A 23408-nucleotide genomic window follows, 5' to 3' on the forward strand; every position below is an offset into this window, starting at 1 on the left:
AAACAGACTTTAACACATCCAGATCACCCTCAAGACAAAAGTCAAAGATCTACTTTGAAATTATATGAGACTGAACTGGATCTAAACTTTGGATAGTTTGAAATGTTTTGGCATAGTGGATAAGATGGATCCCAATGATGTTAGAAGACAGTTGCCATTTTAACTGAAACGTTTTATTTTGTGTCATATTTTGAGATTGTAAAACATTGTTCAAAAACATTTTGCAATATTGCTTTTCTTTGTATAAGGTAAAAGGGAACAAAAAACAAGGTTTAAATGAAATGCCTGTCTCATTGCTGAATGAAAATCTTAACCATAACATTCTTATAAATACCGAAAAGCTGCTGGAAAAAAGAAGGGGAACTTCGTGAAGGTTTCCTATTCCTCTCTGCTTCTTTCCATATCTCTCAGCCGTTTCTCCAACATCTTGACTTTATCCTCTAGATGTGTATCTCGCTTTCCAGATGTTCCTCCTACGCCTAACAGGACACAAACACACACCAGTCCTGCTACTCTCAGTGCTGTGGTTTCTGCAGAAGCACCGGCGTCGCTGAGAATCAACCCAAACATAGCAATAGTGAAGATGACCTTAAGGAGCCACAGCGCCTGCCTTACAGCTCCCACCACCAACCGCAGGATGAGGGACATTATCCAGTAGGCAGTCAGAGCAAGCAGGGCCCACTGACTGACAAACATCACTCCCTCTGGAGTAACTTGTCGGAAGGGAAGTTTGACTACAGACACATGGAGAAATGCAGTGAGGGTGTGCCTTTGACTAAATCAGTTTAAACTATCAAACATAAATAAAAGAAGCTAGTAAGCAAATAAACAAGTAGATTTGTGTAAAATTACCGTCAATTCCTGCTGCATCCAAAATTTCTGTAAGGTATAGAATGAGCACGTTAAGCCCCGCCGCCGCCGATTCTGACAGAAACATCACACCATTGCGTGCAGACTGATGCAAACGAGTAAGCAAATATACAATAATTAAAATGATGATTGTAATAATTAATAGCATCATCATACAAATTACACAAAAGGTCAAATATGGGCCAATAAAGTATATGGCCCTTACAAAAATGAATTGTTTTGTAGACCGTTTAATCGGCAATTGTTAATGTGGCACAAACTTAATTTCTGTTGGACCTCCGCAAAGAATGCAAAACTGTTGGGTAATTTTACAATAATTTAATACAATTATACAAGAAAATATTATCTTTATCCAATATTTATAAAAAACAAATAACCGGAAGCTAACTTGGGCCAGCGTATGCGTCGATCCAATGAAATCGTCTATAGCCAATGCAACCAAATTAGCCGTTGTTGCCATAAAGGAACCAGTTTACCAATAACATGTGTAGTAAAACTATGCTATTTCAAATAGTAATACGTTTATTTTGTTAAATTGATCAAATGAAAATAACACATTTGGAATCTGCAAACAAATATTCCATCACCAATTACTATATAAAAAAATGTTTGTGCTCTTTTTAATAACTTTCTGTAGTTATATTGAAAATTCAGCGATAGTTGCACGCTTGGCAAAATGAGCTCACCTTAAGGCACGAATCCACTACTTTTTCATCCACCATATAGACCAGGTAGCTGTGGGCTTCCTCGGAAAAACTTGTGACAATGGAGCGAGCATTGCGAAGAGGACTAGACTGACTATCCCATTCCAATGAGTGACACGGCTGTAAAAACTGACATGAAACTGAAAGAATAAATGTGGTAAAATGCAACAACTGCCCCATGCTTGAAAGAAATCTAAGGACCCTCCCTCCGACTTCACCAAGAGTTAAATCCGTGCGCGAATAGTTCCTTACTCACGAAGCCACGTTTTCATGCAAAGCTCCATGAAAAGTATAACGCTAAAATAAGTCTTGGTTTAAGAACCTATCTGTAGAGTTTTACATCTTTCCCAGAATAAGTTGTTTTGAAGGATCGATGTATAATTTCTTAGTCGTTTTACTAATCTTTAACATAAACGGTTGAATCTTTTCACTGAGAAATGCCTACTTCCTGTTAACGGGCAAGGAACAATCCCGCCTCCTACCGATGACAATTAGGTACAAACTTTGAGTGTTTTATTTATGTTTGCTTGTTATTGCTTTCATAAAAAAGAGTCACTTGTGTTAGTTCAACCCGAAGATAACTGTTTAGGCAACATCTCCTTGGCTACTCTATGAGGCGCGGAAGTTGACAAAAGTAAAGCGAATACCGAGAGAGGGAGCAGAAGTGCCCGAGAAATAACGAGTGTGCACGAGGAACAAATGCGCGTGAGAGGGAGGGTCAAAATGAGTGAGTGAGTGAGTGTGTGCGCGCGCAAAGGAACGAATTACAGGAAAATAGTATAATTATTGGCGAGATAAGTCTAGTTTTTGCTAATTTTGTACTTGTGACGTGATGTCTGAAGCAGACAGAAGACTTAAATACTATTCTTTCAAGTCCCAAGGTAGCCTACTTGTACTCTAAAAGCACAGCACATTTATTAAATAACTACGGTAACTTTACGAAATGTCACTTCAGGCAGAACAGCCCGTCAAGTGTAATATGAATGTTTCCAAATATTGGTTTTGTCCACATTCGTATTCTGTGATGCAAACGAAGAAGACTGAAAAATCTGTATAATATGTTTTATGTGTTTTTAGGTAGCCTGTCATCATACGTGTTTTTTTGTTTTTTTAAGAGGCACCTTGGTCGCCCACCAGTCCTGGAGACAGATATTCAAATTGTTGGTGTGTGGAAGGATAAGTTCCAGTTGCATTAACATTTCTGAGAAATATCGTGTAACTCTGATAACATGGACGCTACTTGATCTCCTATGAAAAACAATTAGTTAAAATGATACTAATATATTTTATTGATCCATCCATCCATTTTCTTCCGCTTATCCGGGACCGGGTCGCGGGGGCAGCAGTCTAAGCAGAGATGCCCAGACATCCCTCACCCTAGACACTTCCTCCAGCTCTTCCGGGGGGACACCGAGGCGTTCCCAGGCCAGCCGGGAGACATAGTCCCACCAGCGTGTCCTAGGTCTTCCCCGGGGTCTCCTCCCGGTCGGACGGGCCCGGAACACCTTCCGAGGAAGGCGTCCAGTAGGCATCCGTAACAGATGCCCAAGCCACCTCAGCTGACCCCTCTCGATGTGGAGGAGCAGCGGCTCTACTCCGAGCTCCTCGCGGGTGACCGAGCTTCTCACCCTATCTCTAAGGGATCGCCCAGCCACCCTGCGGAGGAAGCTCATTTCAGCCGCCTGTATCCGGGATCTTGTCCTTTCGGTCATGACCCAGAGCTCATGACCATAGGTGAGAGTAGGAACGTAGATTGACCGGTAAATTGAGAGCTTCGCCTTGCGGCTCAGCTCTTTCTTCACCACGACGGACCGGTACATCGACCGCATTACTGCAGAAGCTGCACCGATCCGTCTGTCAATCTCCCGTTCCCTCCTCCCCTCACTCGTGAACAAGACCCCGAGATACTTAAACTCCTCCACTTGAGGAAGGAACTCTCCACCATATTTTATTGATATTTAATAATATCTCCGTCTCGCTCACATTCGCTCCCTCTTGCGCACGTTGGCTCCCTCTCGCGCACATTCACTCCATAGCGCGCACGTTGGCTCCGTTTCTCGGTATGCGCTTTACTTTTGTCAACTTCCGCGCCTCATATTCCTCCACTGTGCAGGGAGCCCTACTTGGAGAAACTCATTAGAAACTCATTTATTACACTGCCATCTAGTGACACACCTAACGAAAAGCACGAAGTTACTAAATGTTGCAACATTTTCCAGCAAACCATCACACAAATAAACTACATATGATTCTTATGAAGGACGTGCTTGATGTTATGTAGAGTTTTCTTTTTGAATATTTGGGAACTAAAATAAATACAATAAATGTCTATATTTCATTAATGTCACAAAATCTGTGGGGCCCCCATGGAACCATCTGATCTAAATAAATAAAGCATTGCAGCTCATTGAGTTCACAGCCTGTTTATAATCCATAAAGTCTTGGTTGTACATATTTTTAATAGCCAAGTGTAATGAACATTTTCCAAAGCTGTTCAAAAACTGAGGTGAAGCCCCATTTCCCAGTTGGAACTTAACCATGTCCACATTCCCAACTCATAGACTGTATGGAGCGGTCTCATTCCATCATAGCTTCCAAAATTTCAAAGGGTTATCAAAAATGTAGAAGAAAAATAACTCCAATGTTTGCTGTGTTGGTTTTTGCATACTTTTATGTCATTGTTCTGCCTTCTCATGTATTGATTTCCTAGTCTAGTGGCAAGATCATGACAGGGCCATGTGTTGTGTGTGGAGAGAAACATATTATTGTCAGTCATGACATAATATGCGTTCTCTCCGGTCTCGTCTTTGGCCCCGCCCCTCTCGTTTCCTCGTTAGCTTCCCGCCTGTGTCCCACACCTGCCCCTTGTTATCTCCTTTGTTAGTCTCCCTACTTAATACCCTCATGTCTAGTGTCTTGTGCTCGTTCGTTGTACTCGTTTCAGTGTCCTATGTACCTTGTAGCCATGCCTCGCCTCGGTTGTGCCTCATATATCATATCATATCATATCATACTCTACACTTACATCCTGTCTAGATAATCTCTGTCCTCCAGACCCGCTCGTGCCACCCCCTCCTCCTGCGGCATTTTTCCATCCACATTCAAACAAGCCCAGGTCACGCCCCTACTCAAGAAACCCACATTGGACCCTGATACTACCGACAGTTACAGACCTGTCTCTCTCCTCCCTTTTTTGTGAAAACTCTTGAAAAGGCAGTTTTCAACCAAGTTTCCTCTTACCTATCCCACAATCTACTGGATGACAAGCAGTCTGGCTTCAAAACAAACCACTCCACTGAGACTGCACTGCAATTGCTCACTGAAGCACTGCGGCTAGCCAAGGCGGAGTCCAAATCCTCTGTCCTGTTTCTGCTAGACCTGTCTGCAGCGTTTGACACAGTCAATCACCAGATACTGCTAGCAGCCCTGTCATCCTTAGGAATCTCAGGCTCCCATCTCCGCTGGTTCCAATCCTACCTCTCCGGCAGATCATTCAAGGTGTCATGGAGGTGTCACAACTCCTTGTCCAGGCCCTGGTAATCTCAAGGTTGCTCTCTTTGCTGGTCTTTCTGCAAAGGCTATCAAACCACTTCAGCTGGCACAAAATGCAGCAGCACGCCTCATCTTCAAACAGCCCAAAAGGGCTCATGTGACACCCCTTTTCATCTCTCTCCACTCGTTACCGGTTGAAGCCCGGATCAGATTCAAGTCACTGATGTTTGCCTACAGGACTATTACTGGATCTGTGCCGGCATATTTTCACATCCTACTACAATCCTACACCTTTGTTTTTCATTTGAATTTTTTTATACTGTTTTGAACGCGATTTAATATGTTGCTGTCAATATGTTGGTTTTATGAAAAGTTGTGACGCTGATCCATGTACAGCATAAGAATTTATCGAACAAAAAGACAAAGTACACAATAACAAAGGAAAAAGGAACTAAAATGATCCAACGTACACTACACATAAACACTGAAAACATGAACACACATTAAACGACTGGCACAGACAAAGGAAACACAGGGATTAAATACCCTGGCAACTAATAAGGGTAAACAAGATAACTAGACACACCTGGGAAAACAATTAACAAGAACCAATGAATAAACGAACTACAAAGGACGACACAGGAAACAGGAAAGCAAGCAACCAAAACTACAATTTAATAGTCCAAAAGACAGGGGAACGCAGACTGAAACGTGACAAAGCCCCACTCTTAGAGCTGCTTCCAGATGCTCACAAAGGTCCAGTAGGGAGCTCAGAGGTGGGCATCTTGGAGGATGCAGGGAATTCACTGGGTTCAGAAACAGCCTCTGGTTAGGGTGAACAGTGCACAGCCCAGACACACAGCAGGGCTTTATGGAAAGACACTCGATGTCCAAGAAAGTTTGCACATGGTCCTCAAGGGAATTATTACCTTGGCGAAGAAGGGCCAAACGGACTGCTGGATCCATAAGTGATCAGTCATTCTGTAACGTTAGAGTAATCCAGGCAGAAAGGGGATCCATGTCCTGATTACCATTGAATAAAATAACAGAACTACACAGGAAACAGGAAAGCAAAACTACAAACTTAAAGTCCAAAAGACTGGGGAACATAGACTGAATCGTGACAAAAGTATTACAACTCTGAGTCTGTCATTATATGTTATTTAAAAGTATCTAAAATAGTAATGGGCAAATAAGGACAAGTTAAATTAGTTGTACTTCATGTCTGCCCAAAGAACATTAAAAAAAATATTAAAATTACTAACTGGTTCTCAACACAACATTTCTAATCCATTACGTGGTGACCGGGAGACTATGCCATGAGGTTACGTAACGGCCACGTATTTTGGCTAGCTGGGAGTGAAAAAGCTGTACTTGCATTCATCAGTACATCCCAATCTGAAATTATGTTAAAACATTCACATAAAAATGCCCAAGTATGTACACAAAAGCCACTTTTATCTAGGAAAACAAAATGTTTGTTTAAAAACACCCTGAAACACATCTCTGTCAAACTGGTCTTTTATTATGTAAACTTGCCAGCAGTGAATGTGTTTGGGAAACACTGAAATGAATGGGTTTCAGTATAATGTTTGGAACTATATAGCCCTTCATAACACAAGTTACTTCGGCATTTCATTCTTCCAACGGTAGTGCTGTAAATCTGTATTTCAACGGCTCTGGTCTCAACATATAGCCTAAAGCTCGTGGCATTTACCACACGACAGTTCATATTATATATTTTGTCGTATAAGCATCTCAATACATAAATGATTTTATGTAGCAAGATTGACAAACGATGTGGAGTTAGCTACAAAATATAACTCCAAAGGACACAATTAAATGTAAAATGCAATTATAATAATACTAAAACATGTATTCTTTATGTTGATATTGATACATCTTTAAATATCTATTTTTTAAACCTTAGTTGGTAAACTGCAGTTTTATTATTTAAAATGATGGATTTGCACATGGTTTATCTTAAAGTATATCAAACACACAACATAGACATACAAACAACATTAAAACCTTGATTTTCATCTTGGGGGACAATAAAACATTTTGAACATTAACACTTAAAGTACACTGTATTGCATTTGAACATAAGTACTTTGCTATGCTGCAGTAATTTTACGAGTAAGCACAGTAAATTCTACATTTGTACATACTTAAATGAAAAATGTCTTTATGTTATTTAAGTCTTGCTTGGGGATAAGCAGGATGTCATCCATCTATTACCTGAAAGAGAAAGAGAGAGAAAATCCATTCAATTTACCATTAGTAACAATCTGGAAAGAAACAGAAGGCTAAATTGCATTGTTAACCTACTGAACATCATGTATAACAAATATAGCACGCACAATTTTCCAAGTTCCAAAATTTTACTGTTTTAGCTAAAAGTAAAGAAAATTGTATTGCTCTCTTTACCAAAACACTCTGATAGCACAACTTTTGCAAACCAATTTTGCAATAATGCAAGAATTAAGAGATCAATTACAGACAACACTAAATTAATTCGCATTTTCATGAATGATCTGGCCGATGACAATTTCTAACACTGCCTCACAAGGAATTTGTGACATCAAGAAATGTAATCTGTTGATTGATGTTCTCTTACACGAATTTCCCATTTATTCGTGTCACTCACCATGAGTTCTTTGGGTCACCCAGCATGACTGTAACATATTTTAAACCGCGGTATCTTTGTATAAATATACTTCAACAAGTAACATTTGCGCATTTTAGCTTAATTCGTCTTTGCGGCTCTGATTTTAGGCTTTCACTAAATCCTTGGTTTTTCGATTCAGATCCGTGGGCTTTGTTGGTTTTGACTGAATTCTTCGAATTCTATAATACCCTCACCCTTAACCTAATAATGTTGACTACCTATGCTCTTTACTTGGCTTTCCATACTCCTTAAACATAGAGAATTGGGCAAGCCAAAAGGTGAAGGAGACATGCCAAAAGGTTGGGCGAGTGCTGAAACTTTTGTTTTCAATTGGTCGCAAAAGCTGCTGGTTCCACATTAGCTTAAACACTATTGGCCTACATCTAAAGCCACCTTTTCCTAGTTGCAGTTTGATATTGAATATTATAAATATGACACCAAGAAATTGCGGTTGATTATAAAGTTGCCTGTTTTGTATAGTGCCTGTAACTGATTAAAAAGTGCCTGTTTTAAAATGGACTTTGACGTGTTCTATAGTGTGAGTTGCGCATGATCTCAGCAAATAGACTCGAATTGGCTGCTGGCTCCAATGTCACCTTAGTGGTGAACATTGTCAGGACTCTGTCCTTCCTGTCTAGAGTTTTCTAGCTCCTTGGGCAGAGTCATGACATTGCCACTTTTTTCTGGTTTTGTTGTGTTATGTGTGGAAACACGAGGCTTTTGTTGTCACTTGGCACCACGTGTCCTCCTGTCATGTCTCTAACCCTGCCCTTGTTTCTCTTAGTCATCCCAGTCAAGCTTCCCTTTGTTGTTTCATTCCCCTCTCCTGCTCCGTTCAATCTTCCTGTTAGCTTTCCCTTAGTGTTTCATCCCAATCACCTGCTACTACTCTACCTGTGTAATCAGTCCTCGTGTCTCGCTTTTATATAGCTCCAGTTTCCCTCTATCCTTTGTTGGTGCATTGTCTTATATTTGCTGTCACATACTGTTCGAATTTTTTGATTTGCCTGGTTCCTGGTTCCAAGTTTGTGGACAAATTATGTAATTGTTCTTGACCTTGACCTCCACCCGTGAAGTGTTTGTTTGCAAGTTTTGTTCACGTTTTCCCCTCGTGGGTGTTTTCATTTAGTTCTTCGTTCTGCCTGCATCTGGGTTCTGTCCAAACCGTTTTCTGACAAACATAGGATAATATTAATTTTGGTTAAGTTTCAACTGGTCTGATGAATCTATTTTATATAACCTAGCTAGATTTATATATTACTTAACCGCTGCCTGTGGGCTTTTGAATACTTTTTCCCTATACAAACTTATGCTCTACAATAAAATATTGAGTTTTGGATCATATTACATTCAAATCAAAGATCATATTACTGATAACCTGAACCACATAAACATATATTTTTTTATGTTAAATGAAAAGAAGCAGGGTTGTGTTTTATTGTAAATTTCAAATGAAGGAAAACGGGATTGCATGTATTAGAGTTGAATTATAATAACTGAAATTCAAGGAATAGCTGATGAGGGTCTCAATAGAAAGCAAATTACAATTATTATTTAAAGGGTACAGATGTCTTTAAAATATCACTTACATTTGCACTAGCTGTGTCATGATAGAATAGCAACAACATAGCTGTCATACAGTAGAAGTCATTTCTACCATTTTAGTACAACTACTATTTACGATTGCATGTTTTTCTATTTCACTGCAAGTACATGTAAACCATAATATAGAAAAAGACGGAAATACAAATAAAACATAATGACAGCTGCTTCTAAATGAGTAAGAGCGGTTAATTTACCTTCTGTAAATTATTATTAAGCAATTTAGCAAAACCACAGACTTATCTGATTTAATTTTATTGAGTTTTTAAGGGTTTATGTTCACAAGTTTGCAAACTTTGCATTACACATCTTACCACAACCTTCTTCCGATTTATACAAAATGACGTATCTGTGTGGTTAATGCCTACTGGTCCACTCAGTGGCCAAGAATGAGTACCTTTGACCAATGAGAAACTTTTTAGCACGCTCCCTACCTTTCGGCATTCCTGCAGTGAGCCTTACTTGAAAAAAAACACCCACATGATGTCGTCTTGCTCGAAACTCGAATTAATGAGAGCCGTCATTTTCGGGGTTAGTAACTCCTTAAATATACATGACTTACTTTGATATCCGGTTATAAATATATATACGTACACACACGCGGTCTGTGTTTTGAAAGTCTTACTGAGCGACCTGAAAAAGGTTTGTGCTGACTGACACAAAAAAAAGAGTGTGAACAAGCGTTCCAGATTGGGGCGGGAGCTCCAAAACGAGATGGAAGGTCCAAAACAGGGCATTACTTTCTCCTATTGAACACTAAACACAGCAATATGATAGTAGGCTACATATTTAGGCTACTAGATTAGTTTTGTGTTCAGGGTGAAAAGTTGACATTTAATATGAAGCATTTATTTTACACTATCAATTAATCAGCAACATTATTTGTACCACGTTTTTACACTCTTCAAAACGCTAGAAATGTACAGTATGTATAGCGTGTTGCTACTAGTGTGGTAAATTTGTGTAATGTGGCTTTTTTGGCTTTTGCAAGTTCAATGACAACCCTGACTCGCCCTACCCACTAACCTTAAGCTGTTTTCCATTATGTCATTCTATATAGCCCTACCATACCCGCACCCTAAATCTAAACACTCTGAGGGCGGGGGGTCTCACCATGCCAAAATTTTATGTCAAATTTTGTATTTTCCATAAGAAACAGTGTTTAATTTATTTTGAAAATTAAAAGAAAAGCGTATAGGTGCGTGCTACTTCATGCAGTGCTGCACAGCATATGACATGGCATATTGCCAGTGGAGACACTCTCCCCATTTAATGGTTACAGCCCAATTTTGTAGTCCACGCCCCATTTTGGAGCGCTCTGGCCTGAAGTTATACCTACTTAAAAAATGAGATTTTTTAAAGAGATTATTTTTCCCTTACCGCATAACCAGGGAGGTTCTTTTTCACATTATACAGAATAGCTGTGAAAGCAGAGGACACTGCAGTCTGGGCCATAACAATAATTGAGATCATGTTCTTTATGGCACCGCTGAAATCCTGTTTGAAGAAAGAGTTTTCTTTGGTCATTGTATATGAATTATAAGGAATGTATATGAAACTTTATAAGCTTAACAATACATACGTGGGAGTGGAAGTGCCCGTTGTCAAAGTAGAACAGGGCAAGCGCAATTAGTGAGACGATAATGGACACGACGGTGACAGTCAAGCAAACAGTGAGCTAAAGACAGCATAAACTTATCATTTTTTTGTCTTCGTAAACAGTCCAGCAAGTGAAAGGTCAGGCATCTTAATTTAATTATGTTGGTTAGGAACACTGCTGGGCATTGTTAGAATGTGCCTGCTGATTTTAAAGCATGGACAAAGAACTAGTTAAAGGTCCAGTGTGTAATTTTTGGGATGATATTGATAGATAGAATATAGATAATATAATATACATAACTATGTCTTCAGAGGTGTTTAAAGAGCTTACACAATGAAGTGTTATGTTTTTATTACCTTCAAATTAGCTATTAATATCTACACTGTGGGTCCCCTTGCATAATTCGCCATTTTCTTACAGCTGTCATAGTGTTTCGAAAGGAAGGGTGGGGTGGAGTGAGCAGTTGGTTGCAATTCGCAACCTTGCCACTAGATATTACTCGTAAGTCTCCTGAAAGGTCTAACTCACCGTCCTTGAGCTGGCATGCTTTTCCACTGATATTGCAGTTGCACCTGAAAAGATAAACTGTTTGGACACAAATAAAAATGTTTAGTAGCCTAACAGGTTAAACAAATACCTGCTTCATGGACTGATCTCTTATCCACAAATTTAGCTATCAAAGTAAAAGTCACTATTTCAGTTTTTCTTAAAGAACTCATACATAACAGTTATTACTTAACGTTACCATAAGGCCACTCCACCATGGCACGCCAATATAAATAATCAGTGAGGTTTCAGCGAAGAGTAGAGGCACAGAGTAGGAGATGATCAGCAATCCTAGGGTTATCTGTGAGACCTAGAGAGAGAGAGGGAGGGAGAGAGAGAGAGAGAGAGAGAGAGAGAGAGAGAGAGAGAGAGAGAGAGATTGCTTAATCGGAAATTGTTCAGCATTATACTGTAAGGGAAAATCTTAAAGGCATACTTCACCCAAAATGAAAATTCTGTCATAATTTACTCACGATTGAGTTGTTCCATATCTATATAAATGTATTTGTTCTGATGAACACATACGATTTTTGAAAGAATGCTTATAACCAAACAGATCTTCCCCCTATACTCCTTTGGGAAAAATATATTTTTTGCTCTGTTGAACACAAAAGAAGACACTTTAAAGAATATAGAACAGCAAACTGTTCTTGGGGCACTTTTGACTATTGCAATTGGTAGTCAATTTGGGGATAATGCTGTCTGGTTTTAAGCATTCTTCCAAATATATTTCTGTGTTCATCAGAAAAAAGAAATGTTTACAGATTTCGAACAACTCGAAGGTGAGTAAATGATGATAGAATTTGGAAAGTATCCCTTTAATACACCATTGTTTTTACTGTATAAGTCAAATGTTTATTTGGAGTGGGCTTAGTTACTCATCAACCATTGATGTATGGAGAGTATATTCATACAAAATGTAGTTCACTCACCCCAAATATTTTGGGCTCCCCCTTCTGTGCGCTTTCCTGCAAGGCATTTCGTTTATCGTACATTTTTTCTTCCACCCGACCTGGCGCAGATATCCCCGACAGGTCCGTCGGTAGTGTCACAGACATTTCTTTTTTTTAGGTTATGAGGCGACGACGAGGAGTTGGCGTGAGAATTGTTTGATGCTTTCCTCCAAAAACCGAGCGAAATATTGCACAAACTCCTGAAACTTTAAGTACGCGTGCAACAATTTCAAAGCAAAGATCGTGTTGTGAAATATTTTGGGCGTCCGAAACGGGCTGGTTCCACCCCTTTGATTTTTAAATGATCGCGTTGCAAATAATGTTGTTCTCTTCCGCCCCTTTCCTCCAGAGACCCCCAGATATGCGCAGCCCCAGTACGCACATTTGATTCTTGGTTACATTCATAAACAGCCCAGTTTCCCCCAGTTATCCAGGATTCTTAGGACCTGCCTGCATTCAAGGTGAGATTTTATTTTAATAAAAAAGTACATCTGAACGGACACGTTTAAAAGTAACATCAACAACCACGCAATACTTTTATTGTGGATGACGCATTACGCACATACTTAGCAAAAATGCTTTTGATTAAAGCGTATGCCAAATGCGTGAATGTATGTGAATGTGTGCGTGGTTTGTGTGGGTTAAAATTATATGAGGTAAAATAAGGTAAATAAATAATTTAAATTAAATGCATGTTTCAATCTGGACATCATCAGCTATTGCGTAACATTACATCCAACTGCGCTGTGCTGCATAAATATTCTCTAGATTACCCGCCCACTTCCTTCGAGTTTTTTCATCACCAGCAGCTGTATTTCCTTAACATTCCACTATTCCATATGGACCCCATAGTAAATTGACAATATAATATGTTTACTGAATGTGTGAGTCTGAATAAAACCATGAAATGTTTATATTTTGTATGCATCAGTTTTTTTTAGCTAACCGCTCTTCCATGCCTTTTGTAGATGTCAAGAACCCAAACGGCGTTTGTGGACACAGTTCCTCCCAAGCCACGTCGCCTATTTAGGCTTTACGACCCTGAAGTGGTTGCGGTAGGGAAAGGATCGATTATTTGTCATTAAGAAAAACTTTTTGCTCATGTTGTTGAGAATAATTAAAATGCCCCTTATAAGCACGTTTTCTTTTTTTCTAGGTAATTGCAATATTACTTGGTTTGTTTCAAGTGCTTTTGGCTGTACCAACTTACCAAATCAGCATAAATACAACATTTTTGTTCATGTGCCCTCTTTCTGTTGGTTGTGTGGTATGTACTTTTTACTTAATATATTATATAGTATAGTATACATTTATATATTTATAACAGTTTTCTATTATTTGTGACGTTTGCTAATAGTGATACAACAACATGGTCCCCTCCATTTAATACTAATGGCATAATACTTACAATATTAAAATGTAGTCTCATAGTTTAGGAGGTCTTCCCTTAAAGTGACTAAACACCTAAAATCTAACTTTTTGGAGTGAAATTAATGTAATATCATTTTGTTCAATGCATTTTCTTCAATATTTTATTTTTATTTTCATTAATTTCATATAGAAGTCAAGTTAATATTTATTGACTTTCCTTGAGGAACCTTTAGTTTTTTTAAATCACATCCATTATTAAATGTTTGGTTCATAATTGCCACAAAAGTCACTAAGTTTTGTACCATTCCATTAAAGTAAAAAAATATACAGTATATAGTTAATAAAAAAAGTATTCATTAATTAACACTTTTTCACTCATGACATCAAAGTGTGACTTTTTTGTGACCATGTTTGAATCACCTCCATTTTTAGCATTTTTTCACATAGCCAGTGTCACCAATGTCACTAACCATTTCAATCAACCAAAAAGTTCACATTTTTAGATTTTTCGTTCCGAAAATTAACAGAAGATTGTTTTAGTTTTTTGGTTGGCCCAATATTATCCAACACATTTGCTCACTTTTAGTAATTTATCGCCAATTTGGAGCACTATTTTTGCAAATGGTATCGATGGCATAAATGCACCACTTGCCTGCTAAGCCTCTCCCCAGTTCATATATTACTAGTTTTGTAGATGATCTATTGTTAGGTCAAACTGTCTCATCTAAATTTATTTTAATTTTTCCATTAGTCTGTGATTGCTGGATCATTAGGTATGGCATGTGAAAGAACCCCTAGCAGACAACTGGTAAATTTCAGGCCCTTTTATATCTTAGCGATTCATATTTAATGTGAATTGTAATATGTTTTTCTTCAAACCTTATTTCATGCACTTGCCTGTGTTTTCTCTTTTAGTTGAAAAATAGTATGTTTGCCGGTCTTGCAAGCATAGGGTTGGCACTGATTGCTGTTTTTCTGTATGGTTACAATCAAGTCCTTCATCATTGCCCTAATGCAGATCTTGCCCAACCCTATGGCAATAATACTTGTACAAATCACCTTTTTTTGGCAAGTATTGTTTTATTTTTCCCATTAGCATAAAGACACATTTTTGCAATGCTTTATATGGTTTATATTCACTTTTAATTGCAAAATGTTTTAATGCTTTTAAATGACACTAGATAAAATAATATATATGGGCTCATAAAGTTTCTTTATGTTAACAGGGTTTTCACAACGGCATCTCCGGGTTGCTCATATTTTATGATATTGTTGCTTTGGTTGTTCAATGTTTCTTATCATATTCTGCGTTTGGAGGACTGAAGATAACTCTGAGATAACATTTCATACACCAAGGACTTCACACAACGTATGTCCTCTTTTTATGGTGACATACATTTTTTTGTTTGTTTTATATTTTGAATTTTATATTTGTCAGTAAATACTCTTTCATTTCTCTTGTAGCCTACTTAACAGTCTGTTTTTTGCTAAAATCATAAAAAAATTACTTCTTGTTATAGTGTGAAATACAAATTGTAAAGTGTGATTGTCGACGTGGATGCACCAAGAGTGACTTACTTGTCATTCCATTATTTTGAACTGTTTGTACTAAAATATTCCTGAAATATTCAAATTAAATTGTAAAAGTAAAAATTGTACATTGTAAAATCTATGTCGTCTGTTCGGTTAAACATGAAGATGAACCTTACTGTTATGTCAACATTCCCGTCACATCGGGGTTTCCCTTGTAGTCAGCTGAACGCGAAGACTAAACCATATAAAACCAAAGCTAGGGGGACCTTAATGATATTTCCACGAATGCGTCAACATGCATTTACATTTGTCATTGTAGAAATATATTAAAGCCATTTGAGCTATAGTCTAAACGTGTGCTTAATCTTTTTGTAGATTAATGCTAATCGCTTACTTGAAATGATATATTATTTCCCTACAAAACAATCCACATTGAACTCGTCCAAAGATGGCCGAGAGGTCTGTCAATGAGAAGTGTAACTTTCCCTCAAGAATAGGAATATACCCATTTTAAAAAACATTTAGTGCCCTGTTTCGTTTAATTCGGCATCAGTGCTGCTTTAACAGACATACGCTATTGCCTAGTATTGAGTTTTCCTTTTGTCTGACGCCGTTTATTTTGCGAATAGCCGCCCGCCTTGAACAACTGCTGTTTTTAAGTGTGCTAACGTTAGCTGTCCAGCTAACCTCTGGGAGATTCCACTCGCAAGGATAAACTCGTGGATACATTTCCACCCTGTCGAGCTAGGTAACACGCTAAATATCAAGTGGATACTCCGAGCATATATTTTGTACAAAAATCTGTTTTTACCACTGAAGACGCCCGCGAGGTTATTCTCAGTGTCGGTGCTTCCGTACATGCTCACGTCACTCGCTTCCAATTAAGTTTGATGTTTTTCCATGAGAACCGGGCGGAGAGGATTTTGATTTGCTTGTACCACGTAAGTATTATGAATTATTTTGCCTCATAGTTACGTTTGGGGTAAATTTTCGCCCTAATGCCAGTCCACTGAAAACAGTTTCTAGGTGAATGACAAGAGGAATTGAAACTAAAGGTTCCTTTCATTCTGTTTGTAGATCTTGGATTTGTGAAAAAACATATTGTAAACTCAGAAAGAGTCTGTTTTGCCAATTATTATAATTAGTCGATACTATGAGGCTCTGATACAATGCTTGCGTTAACAAATTGAGATAGTTGTGTAAACATTTCTGTTGACCATCAGCTGTCATAGCAAATCAATGGAGAAGCTTCAAGACCTCAGTCAGTCCGAGTTGCAGGATTTGCTGGACAACTCGGAGCGGGTTGAGTCTATGGCATTAGAATCTGATGAGGTGAGTTGATAAATCTCTGAGATAAGCTTTTGAGCCAGCATAGACTAAAATTAAATCAAAAGTATCCCCTAAAAATGATGGCTTAACAATAACATTATGCCATTGATACTACATACATCAATAGCTTCTTTTCTGTTTAATCTGCCTATTGGGTTATTTTACAATTCAAATGTCTCTAGTTCAAATGATGGTATTTACAGTGTTTAATGTCACTTGATTACAATTCTGTTACTTTATCTAAAAAGAGTAAGGAGCATTTTTTTAAGTTACCGAATTTGACTAATTTTAAGAATTTTATTTAACCAACTGAAGTCATTTTCCTATGCTCCCAATTTTCAGTTTTTTGACAATTAGATGGTAATGGTTACATGATCGGGGGAACTTGTATTTTGTAATTATCCTATTTTAATGATAATAACATTTTCTATGTGTCCACTCCATAATGACATTTTAATTGGTGATTTGTCCAGTGTGATGACATAACGCACAGCATGTGTCATCACTTTTAGAGACAAAACATTGTCTGTGTTGGTCAGTGTGAAGCTCTGCTGTATAATGTCTGTTTTGATTAGTTTTACGATTTCAGTCAGGTACGGTCTAGCAAATGCCTGACTCTGTTTTTGGGGATTGTAGAGGGAAATTTGATCTGTAAAATGGCTGATTATGTAAAAAAGGACAAAATCATCAGTCATGAGTAGGGCTGGGCGATATGGCTTAAAAAAAAAATCTCCGATTTTTTCACAACAAACCCGATTTTCGATTTTAATCGATTTATTTTTTCTATTTAAAAACAAACTACAACTGACAAAAAACTTGCTCAAAACAAATGTACTCTTTATTTTGTTCTGATTTTCCTTTATGCAGTTTAATCTAAATTTCCCATTGGAGCATAAGTGTAACAGGAAACAAGCCTTAAAACATGCTTGTAAACGAGATGGCAGGCCCTGCCATTGTAAACAGTGAAAATGTAGCTTATCAGTTTTCTAATAACCTCAAACTTACAGTGACACAATGCACCTTCAAAATAACTTAAAATATGAAAAAATAATTTAATTGTGTGTCCCTTTTTGGTCAAATAAATGTGGCAAAAATGACTAAATTAGAATGTACAAAAATACATACAGCAGTGGTATTCATAAAGTGCAAACAAAACTTTAAACAGTTTTCCTGAATCCCTGAAATTGTAAACAAAATGAAACATCTACATCCATTACTTTAGTTTCAACATTCTTCATTTACACATTTTTAGCCAGGAAGACAAGCCTGTCTACTACCTCTGGCTTGAGGCATGCCCGGTTACATGTAACAATGCCCTCTCCCAGACTGAAAAGCCTATCTGATGGGGCACTTGTAGCAGGGACAGACAAGTGTTTTTTGGCCAGATACCTGAGCCTTGGGAAGTTTGGTTCGTGACGCTTCCACCACTGCAGTGGATCAGTGTCTGGGTGTGCCGCTACCCTCTCAACAAAATCCATGTCGCAATTAGACGCGAGCCGCTTGCCAGAAGCCCCTCCCATGATGCGTATTTCACTCACGAATGGCGCGAATTACACGCGCAAATGGCGCGAATTACACGCGTGAATGAAGCGAGTAAAATCAAAATGTTCAAGCGTCCAACTACTCGCGAATAGCGCGTTTTATTCGCGCAACTCGCGTTTGGTGTGAACACTCGAGAGCGTCGGTCGTAGAAGTTAAAGAGAAAACCGATTTTCATTAAAAAAAATCGCCCTAAACGTCAAATTCGAGTTAATCGATAAAATCGATTTATCGCCCAGCCCTAGTCATGAGGGCAAAATTCTGAAGTATTCACAGACCATGTAGTGGCAAGAATTACCTCAGCGGGCCACTCCGTTGTCTTAGTTATGATTTATAACTTATAAGAATGTTAGAACTGAGTTACCTTAAATCATATCTTATTTATATGTATATATATATGTGTGTGTATAAGTAAACTTCATAAAGATCTAGCAAAAAGTGTTCAAATTGAAGAGTAAATAAATAAAATGGTTGCTGTTTTGTTATTTTGTCCACCCTGTTGTTGAGTTCATTTTGGGATTGCTGTAACCGATGCCCACCCTTTCCATCTGTATTTGTTCTGCTTTTTAGCTCATTTTGGTGGAAATCGGTTATCTATTAGGGACAGCTAATGTATTGAAAAAATATACTTGTGCAGTGTTAGGTAAACAGTAAAAAAAACTGCCATTTTTAAGAAATGCATCATTCACATAATGGGAACTGACTCTTATATTTCAGTAAGTTATAACAAAAGATTAATGAGAGCAGGTTAAGGAACACATTGTCTGTTGGTTAAAGCAAGCATCATACACAAACATATTTTTACTGCCTTTGTTCTCTTGATAGATTCAGAATATTCAGCTGGAGAGGGAAATGGCTCTTGCGGCCAACCGCAGCCTGGCCGAGCAAAACCTTGACATGAAGCCCCGTCTTGAGAAAGAGAGAGCTCGGCTAGTGGACAAATACGATGAACTTGAGGAAGTGAGAGAGAAATACAAACAGCACTGTGTCCTGAGAGGTAAGGAAACCATGTGAGCGTCGCCAGTTGATTCTGGTTAAAAAAGGAAATGCAAAAGTGAATATGGAAATCTAAAATATGTAATTGTCAAACATGCTCATTAAGAAAATAGATTTCCTACTGTAACAAAAAATGAAAGCTAAAAATACATCAGCTAAATACACCTTTTTCCCCGCAAATATCTTCCATTGTTAACGCTACTCTTAGTGGAGTGATTAAATCCAAGTGAAATTATAGTGTTCATTCAGTTCTTTTGTTCTCACTAGCATTAAATTGCACTGACAATCTTTTGAGTTCCTAATATGAGTTATATTGTGCTGGCACCGCAAAGGGAACCTTCCTGAATGATCACACTAGCTCCACACCTCTGTATTTCCTTTCACTTGGTATCCTGAAACCATGAATTTAATTTATTATCTGCCTTTTATTCCTCTCACTGTTGACTTTTGACCAGACACAGGAAGCTCTGCTGAGTTTCTAACAAGAGCTTGTTGTTTTCATCCAGAAAGTCAAGTTTACAGTTAACAAGACCACTTGTTCTCCTCCCCCATTTGTACATCTGACATTACATCACACTATACTATAGTGACTATAGCTTTGTGTCAGGCCGAAAACTATTTGAGACCCGTTTGAAACTAGTTTTTTCCTTGATTAACTCTTTCCATCCATTACTGTTTGCTTCTCTTACGTCATTACACATAGCTAAGTCATGAGGTTGCATAACCTGTTCTCATTCAGCTTCTTGTTTGTTTTTTACATCCCTTCTGCCCTGTCTGCATTCGTTTTCAGTTGTCTTTTTTTCTCTCTGTAGACTGTATAATGGGGCAGGTGTCTCCAGAGGGCCTGATGACTCGTCTGCAGACAGAGGGCGCCAACACAGAGGCAGAATCAGAGGTGAGACGCAATCGCCTATATGTTTGGCTTGCTGTGTGTTGTTGAAAATCTGTCATCTGTTCAAGTTTACATGAAATACAATTCTAACATTACCTTTTTTTTAAGTAATAAACATAATTAAAAAAATCTAACATTACTTACTTACTAAATTCGAAAGATGTATTGTATTATTGTAAATATTATTAAATATATATTAAATATGATATTGAATTTAAATGTATGTGAAATACTCATGTTAATATTCACAATATGGCAGTCAAGATTTCTGTATTGCTTTACCAAAATGAATGTGACATAATGAAAATAATGAAGGACACAAATGATAATGTTAATGTTAAATGTTTATTAATGACTCATTAATCAAACTTAGAGAATCTAGCATAACATTATTACTTTTACAAGCTTGAAGATCATTCTGTCTCTTTCTTTCAGACTCTAGCAGATGAGTTTCTTGAAGGTTCGATATCGCTGGACTCTTTCCTCGAACGCTTCCTTTCCCTCCGTTGCCTCGCTCATACAAGACGAGTGCGTATCGAAAAGCTGCAAGAAATTCTCTGCCAAAAAAGCAAAGGAATAAGAGATGCTCCAATGACATCACAACCCTGCGCCAATCAGGATGCTGGATCATCATCACGGTGGCAACAGCCGCAACCTCAGCAGCAACAGAGCTCCAACATTAACGGGCCCCCCAACCACCCCCCTTCAGCCTCCACAGCAGGCCCCACCATCTCAAACACAGCATTTCAGCCGTACCCCAGCCAAGGTGCCCCCTTCCCAGCAACTACAGGCTACTCCGCCCCCAGGCCCACTTTCGGCCCTCCCACTTGTCCATATCCCACTCAGCCCTCGTTTGCCGGGCCACCGTTTGGGCAGTTCGGTCCCACGCCTCCCCCGTACCCAAGTCCATACCCTTATGGAGGGTATAGCTACCCCTCAGGCCCCCACGGGCCATCAAACCAGTCACCAGCAGGTAGACCTCTTTATAGGCCAGGTTTTGGAGTCCCACAACAATACTCCTGAGCCACTCTGTGTACGTTTTTTTTTCTCATTGCTCTCCCACTCGTCTCTTGCCCTTCTCCTATTGCTCTGTCTTTCCTTACCCTCAGATTTGTGGTTTGTGTACCCATGTCACAACCTGTTCCTGTCTGAGGCTCGAGAATGGGTGTGCTTGTTCCTCAACGAAAGACTGGGTCAGAGACTATGTATGGGCTTCACAGGTTTTGCAGGCTCAGTTCCAGACCATTTAAAGCATGTTTCTCAAACCGGTTTGAAAAAATCACTGATATATTATTAATATATTTGATGATGAGATGCTTTTCTTTTTTCTTTTTTGACAAAATTGCATTGCAGCCTCGATTTCAGTCATTTTGTTGAGAGAAACTGAGATAAACTGATCACACTACACAGAGCATTTTCTTAGGATTAAGGATCAATATAGACCCTTGGCAGTCCAAAAAGCACAGCATTGTCTTTCTATTTTATCTCAGATGTAAACTTTTTATGTAAGCTGAGCTTATTCTGTATCATAATTACATTTTACCAATTTCCATTTGTGCAAATTTAAAATCAAAATTCACCGGTTTTGTAAATTTGGCTGGATGCAATAATGGGTCCTGTTACAAATGTGTACCAATGCACCAATAGATGACTCCATCTAATACCTCTTTTGCTTATTTTCCTCATCTTCACACCCTTCCACTTCCACCTATTTTAAATATCGCTTTACAGTGATCACAAGGCATAGATTATTACCGTAGGTTCTCTAGTGGACAAAATGTAATTTGTATTAATGGATATTTAAAGGGAAATAAGAGAGTAAGGGGTTATAGCATAGACATACTGTATTTTTTATCTGCTATAGCACAGGATAAAGGATGGGGGTGCAGGTGAGGCATAACATAGCACAGAGCATATGCAAGACAATAGGAGATGCATGACATGCTGGTAGTTATATACATTCAGTACCTACCATAGGGTACAGAACAGATTTTTATAGTAGAACTATGCTGACAAATGCCTGGACATTGGCTGCACATTTTACGCTTTGGGTTGACGGAAGTTTGATGATCTCGTCTTCGAGTCTTAGTTACCTTAAAAAATGGAGAGGATAGGATCCAATGCCAGATTCACTACCACAAACCGAACACCTTATGTTGTGGTTTAATTTAGGACCACCCCCAGATCCACTAGATTTACAACATCACCTACTTCGTTTAAAGGCCACAACGCAAAAGATCTACAATGCCTTTGCCTCACCCACAAAAGGCCTAAATGCATCATTATCTAGTCTTGCATGATTTTAAAAAAGCCCCACCTGATTCAAGTGTTTACTTGCTCATTATTGGCCAACTGGAGGACCACGTGAATCACACTAGCACTCCACAATTACAGCCCGTCACTCGTTGACAACAGGAGCTGGGATCGGGGCCGTGCGGGGTCTTTCTTTATTTTTGTACTTTTAAAGCAATTTAAAACCAGAGGCATACTCAATCAGGCCTCGGGTGGCTTTATCTAATTCATGAACTCAGTAAATAAGACTCAGGTTTGTAGCAGAACCCCCACTTTAGGGTCCCTCCCCAGCACCTGGAGCAAGGGATAGACTGATATGACACGAGGATGAGGAAAAACATGGGATGAAGACATTTTATTAGAACGTTGATTTGCAGCATTAGGGGAAAGAGATTCTATTGCATTGGTTGTGATGACTGTAGCCTGTTAAAAGTGTATTTTTATTTGTATTGTCCTTTTTTCTCGGGTGTGAATATTAAACACTGAAGTTGATCTACCATGCTTGTGTTGCTTTTTTATTTCAATTTATAATGACTCATGAAGTCTTTTAATATTATTATTAATATTGGTATTTTTTTCATTTGTCAAGTTTATTATCTGAGATATTTTATGAATAACCTTCTGCGGATACAGCAAATCTAATGTCTCTGAAATGTACACATGTTAAGATCACATATATGCATATATGCATTAGATTGTTGAATGAAAAACAATAATGTCATGATGACTTAAGAATAGTGTTATATGTCGTGACCAAAGAAAATTTAGTGACTTTGAAGTGCCCCCATTTGTCTTGAATTTGCTGAATTGGCATTGGCGCACAGCCAGTTTCTTCAGGTCTCAGCCTGGGACACTTTAATGGTCTTTTATTGCTTGCCTTTCCCCATTATTTTGTCAAATCCTCCTTTTCAAAACGTGCATATTAAATATAATTTAAGTTTCTAATAAAAGTACATTTCAGTAAATATTTGAATCGTTTAGTGTACATAAAGACAACCGGCAGTTCAACTCATTGACT

At 38.4% G+C, this 23408-nt stretch overlaps 3 protein-coding genes and 1 long non-coding RNA gene across 6 annotated transcripts; 2 read left to right on the forward strand and 2 right to left on the reverse strand.

Moving 5' to 3' along the window:
* Positions 1–153: 153 nt before the first annotated feature.
* tmem109 (transmembrane protein 109) lies at positions 154–2281 on the reverse strand. 2 transcript variants are annotated; one of them, XM_079461898.1, is made up of 4 exons: positions 1557–2053; positions 853–955; positions 589–734; positions 154–479 (listed from the first exon to the last, which is right to left on the reverse strand). In XM_079461898.1, exons 1-4 carry the CDS (start codon positions 1752–1754, stop codon positions 474–476), a joined length of 453 nt encoding a protein of 150 aa, XP_079318024.1. In that variant the 5' UTR covers positions 1755–2053; the 3' UTR covers positions 154–473. The 2 variants fall into 2 exon arrangements, with proteins under 2 accessions (XP_079318024.1, XP_079318023.1); XM_079461897.1 differs by having other exon boundaries at positions 154–734; positions 1557–2281.
* A 3437-nt stretch (positions 2282–5718) lies between these two features.
* tmem176 (transmembrane protein 176) lies at positions 5719–16211 on the reverse strand. Of its 2 annotated transcripts, XM_079461507.1 has the most exons (7): positions 16154–16206; positions 12418–12888; positions 11685–11795; positions 11468–11524; positions 10922–11017; positions 10720–10836; positions 5719–7307 (listed from the first exon to the last, which is right to left on the reverse strand). In XM_079461507.1, exons 2-7 carry the CDS (start codon positions 12541–12543, stop codon positions 7293–7295), a joined length of 522 nt encoding a protein of 173 aa, XP_079317633.1. In that variant the 5' UTR covers positions 12544–12888; positions 16154–16206; the 3' UTR covers positions 5719–7292. The 2 variants fall into 2 exon arrangements, with proteins under 2 accessions (XP_079317633.1, XP_079317634.1); XM_079461508.1 differs by lacking the exon at positions 10922–11017 and having other exon boundaries at positions 5720–7307; positions 16154–16211.
* Positions 12785–15691, forward strand: LOC306897045. Its single transcript, XR_013786976.1, has 6 exons — positions 12785–12899; positions 13407–13493; positions 13595–13705; positions 14561–14617; positions 14725–14877; positions 15036–15691. It is a non-coding gene; the product is annotated as an uncharacterized lncRNA (long non-coding RNA).
* On the forward strand, positions 15783–22887 carry vps37c (VPS37C subunit of ESCRT-I). Its single transcript, XM_079461506.1, has 5 exons — positions 15783–16283; positions 16566–16674; positions 19036–19207; positions 20019–20101; positions 20534–22887. The coding sequence occupies exons 2-5, from the start codon at positions 16582–16584 to the stop codon at positions 21119–21121; spliced, it is 936 nt and encodes a 311-aa protein (XP_079317632.1). The 5' UTR covers positions 15783–16283; positions 16566–16581; the 3' UTR covers positions 21122–22887.
* Positions 22888–23408: the final 521 nt, after the last annotated feature.

This window comes from Barbatula barbatula (assembly GCF_947034865.1).
Source record: "Barbatula barbatula genome assembly, chromosome: 8".
Taxonomy (NCBI): Eukaryota; Metazoa; Chordata; class Actinopteri; order Cypriniformes; family Nemacheilidae; genus Barbatula; species Barbatula barbatula.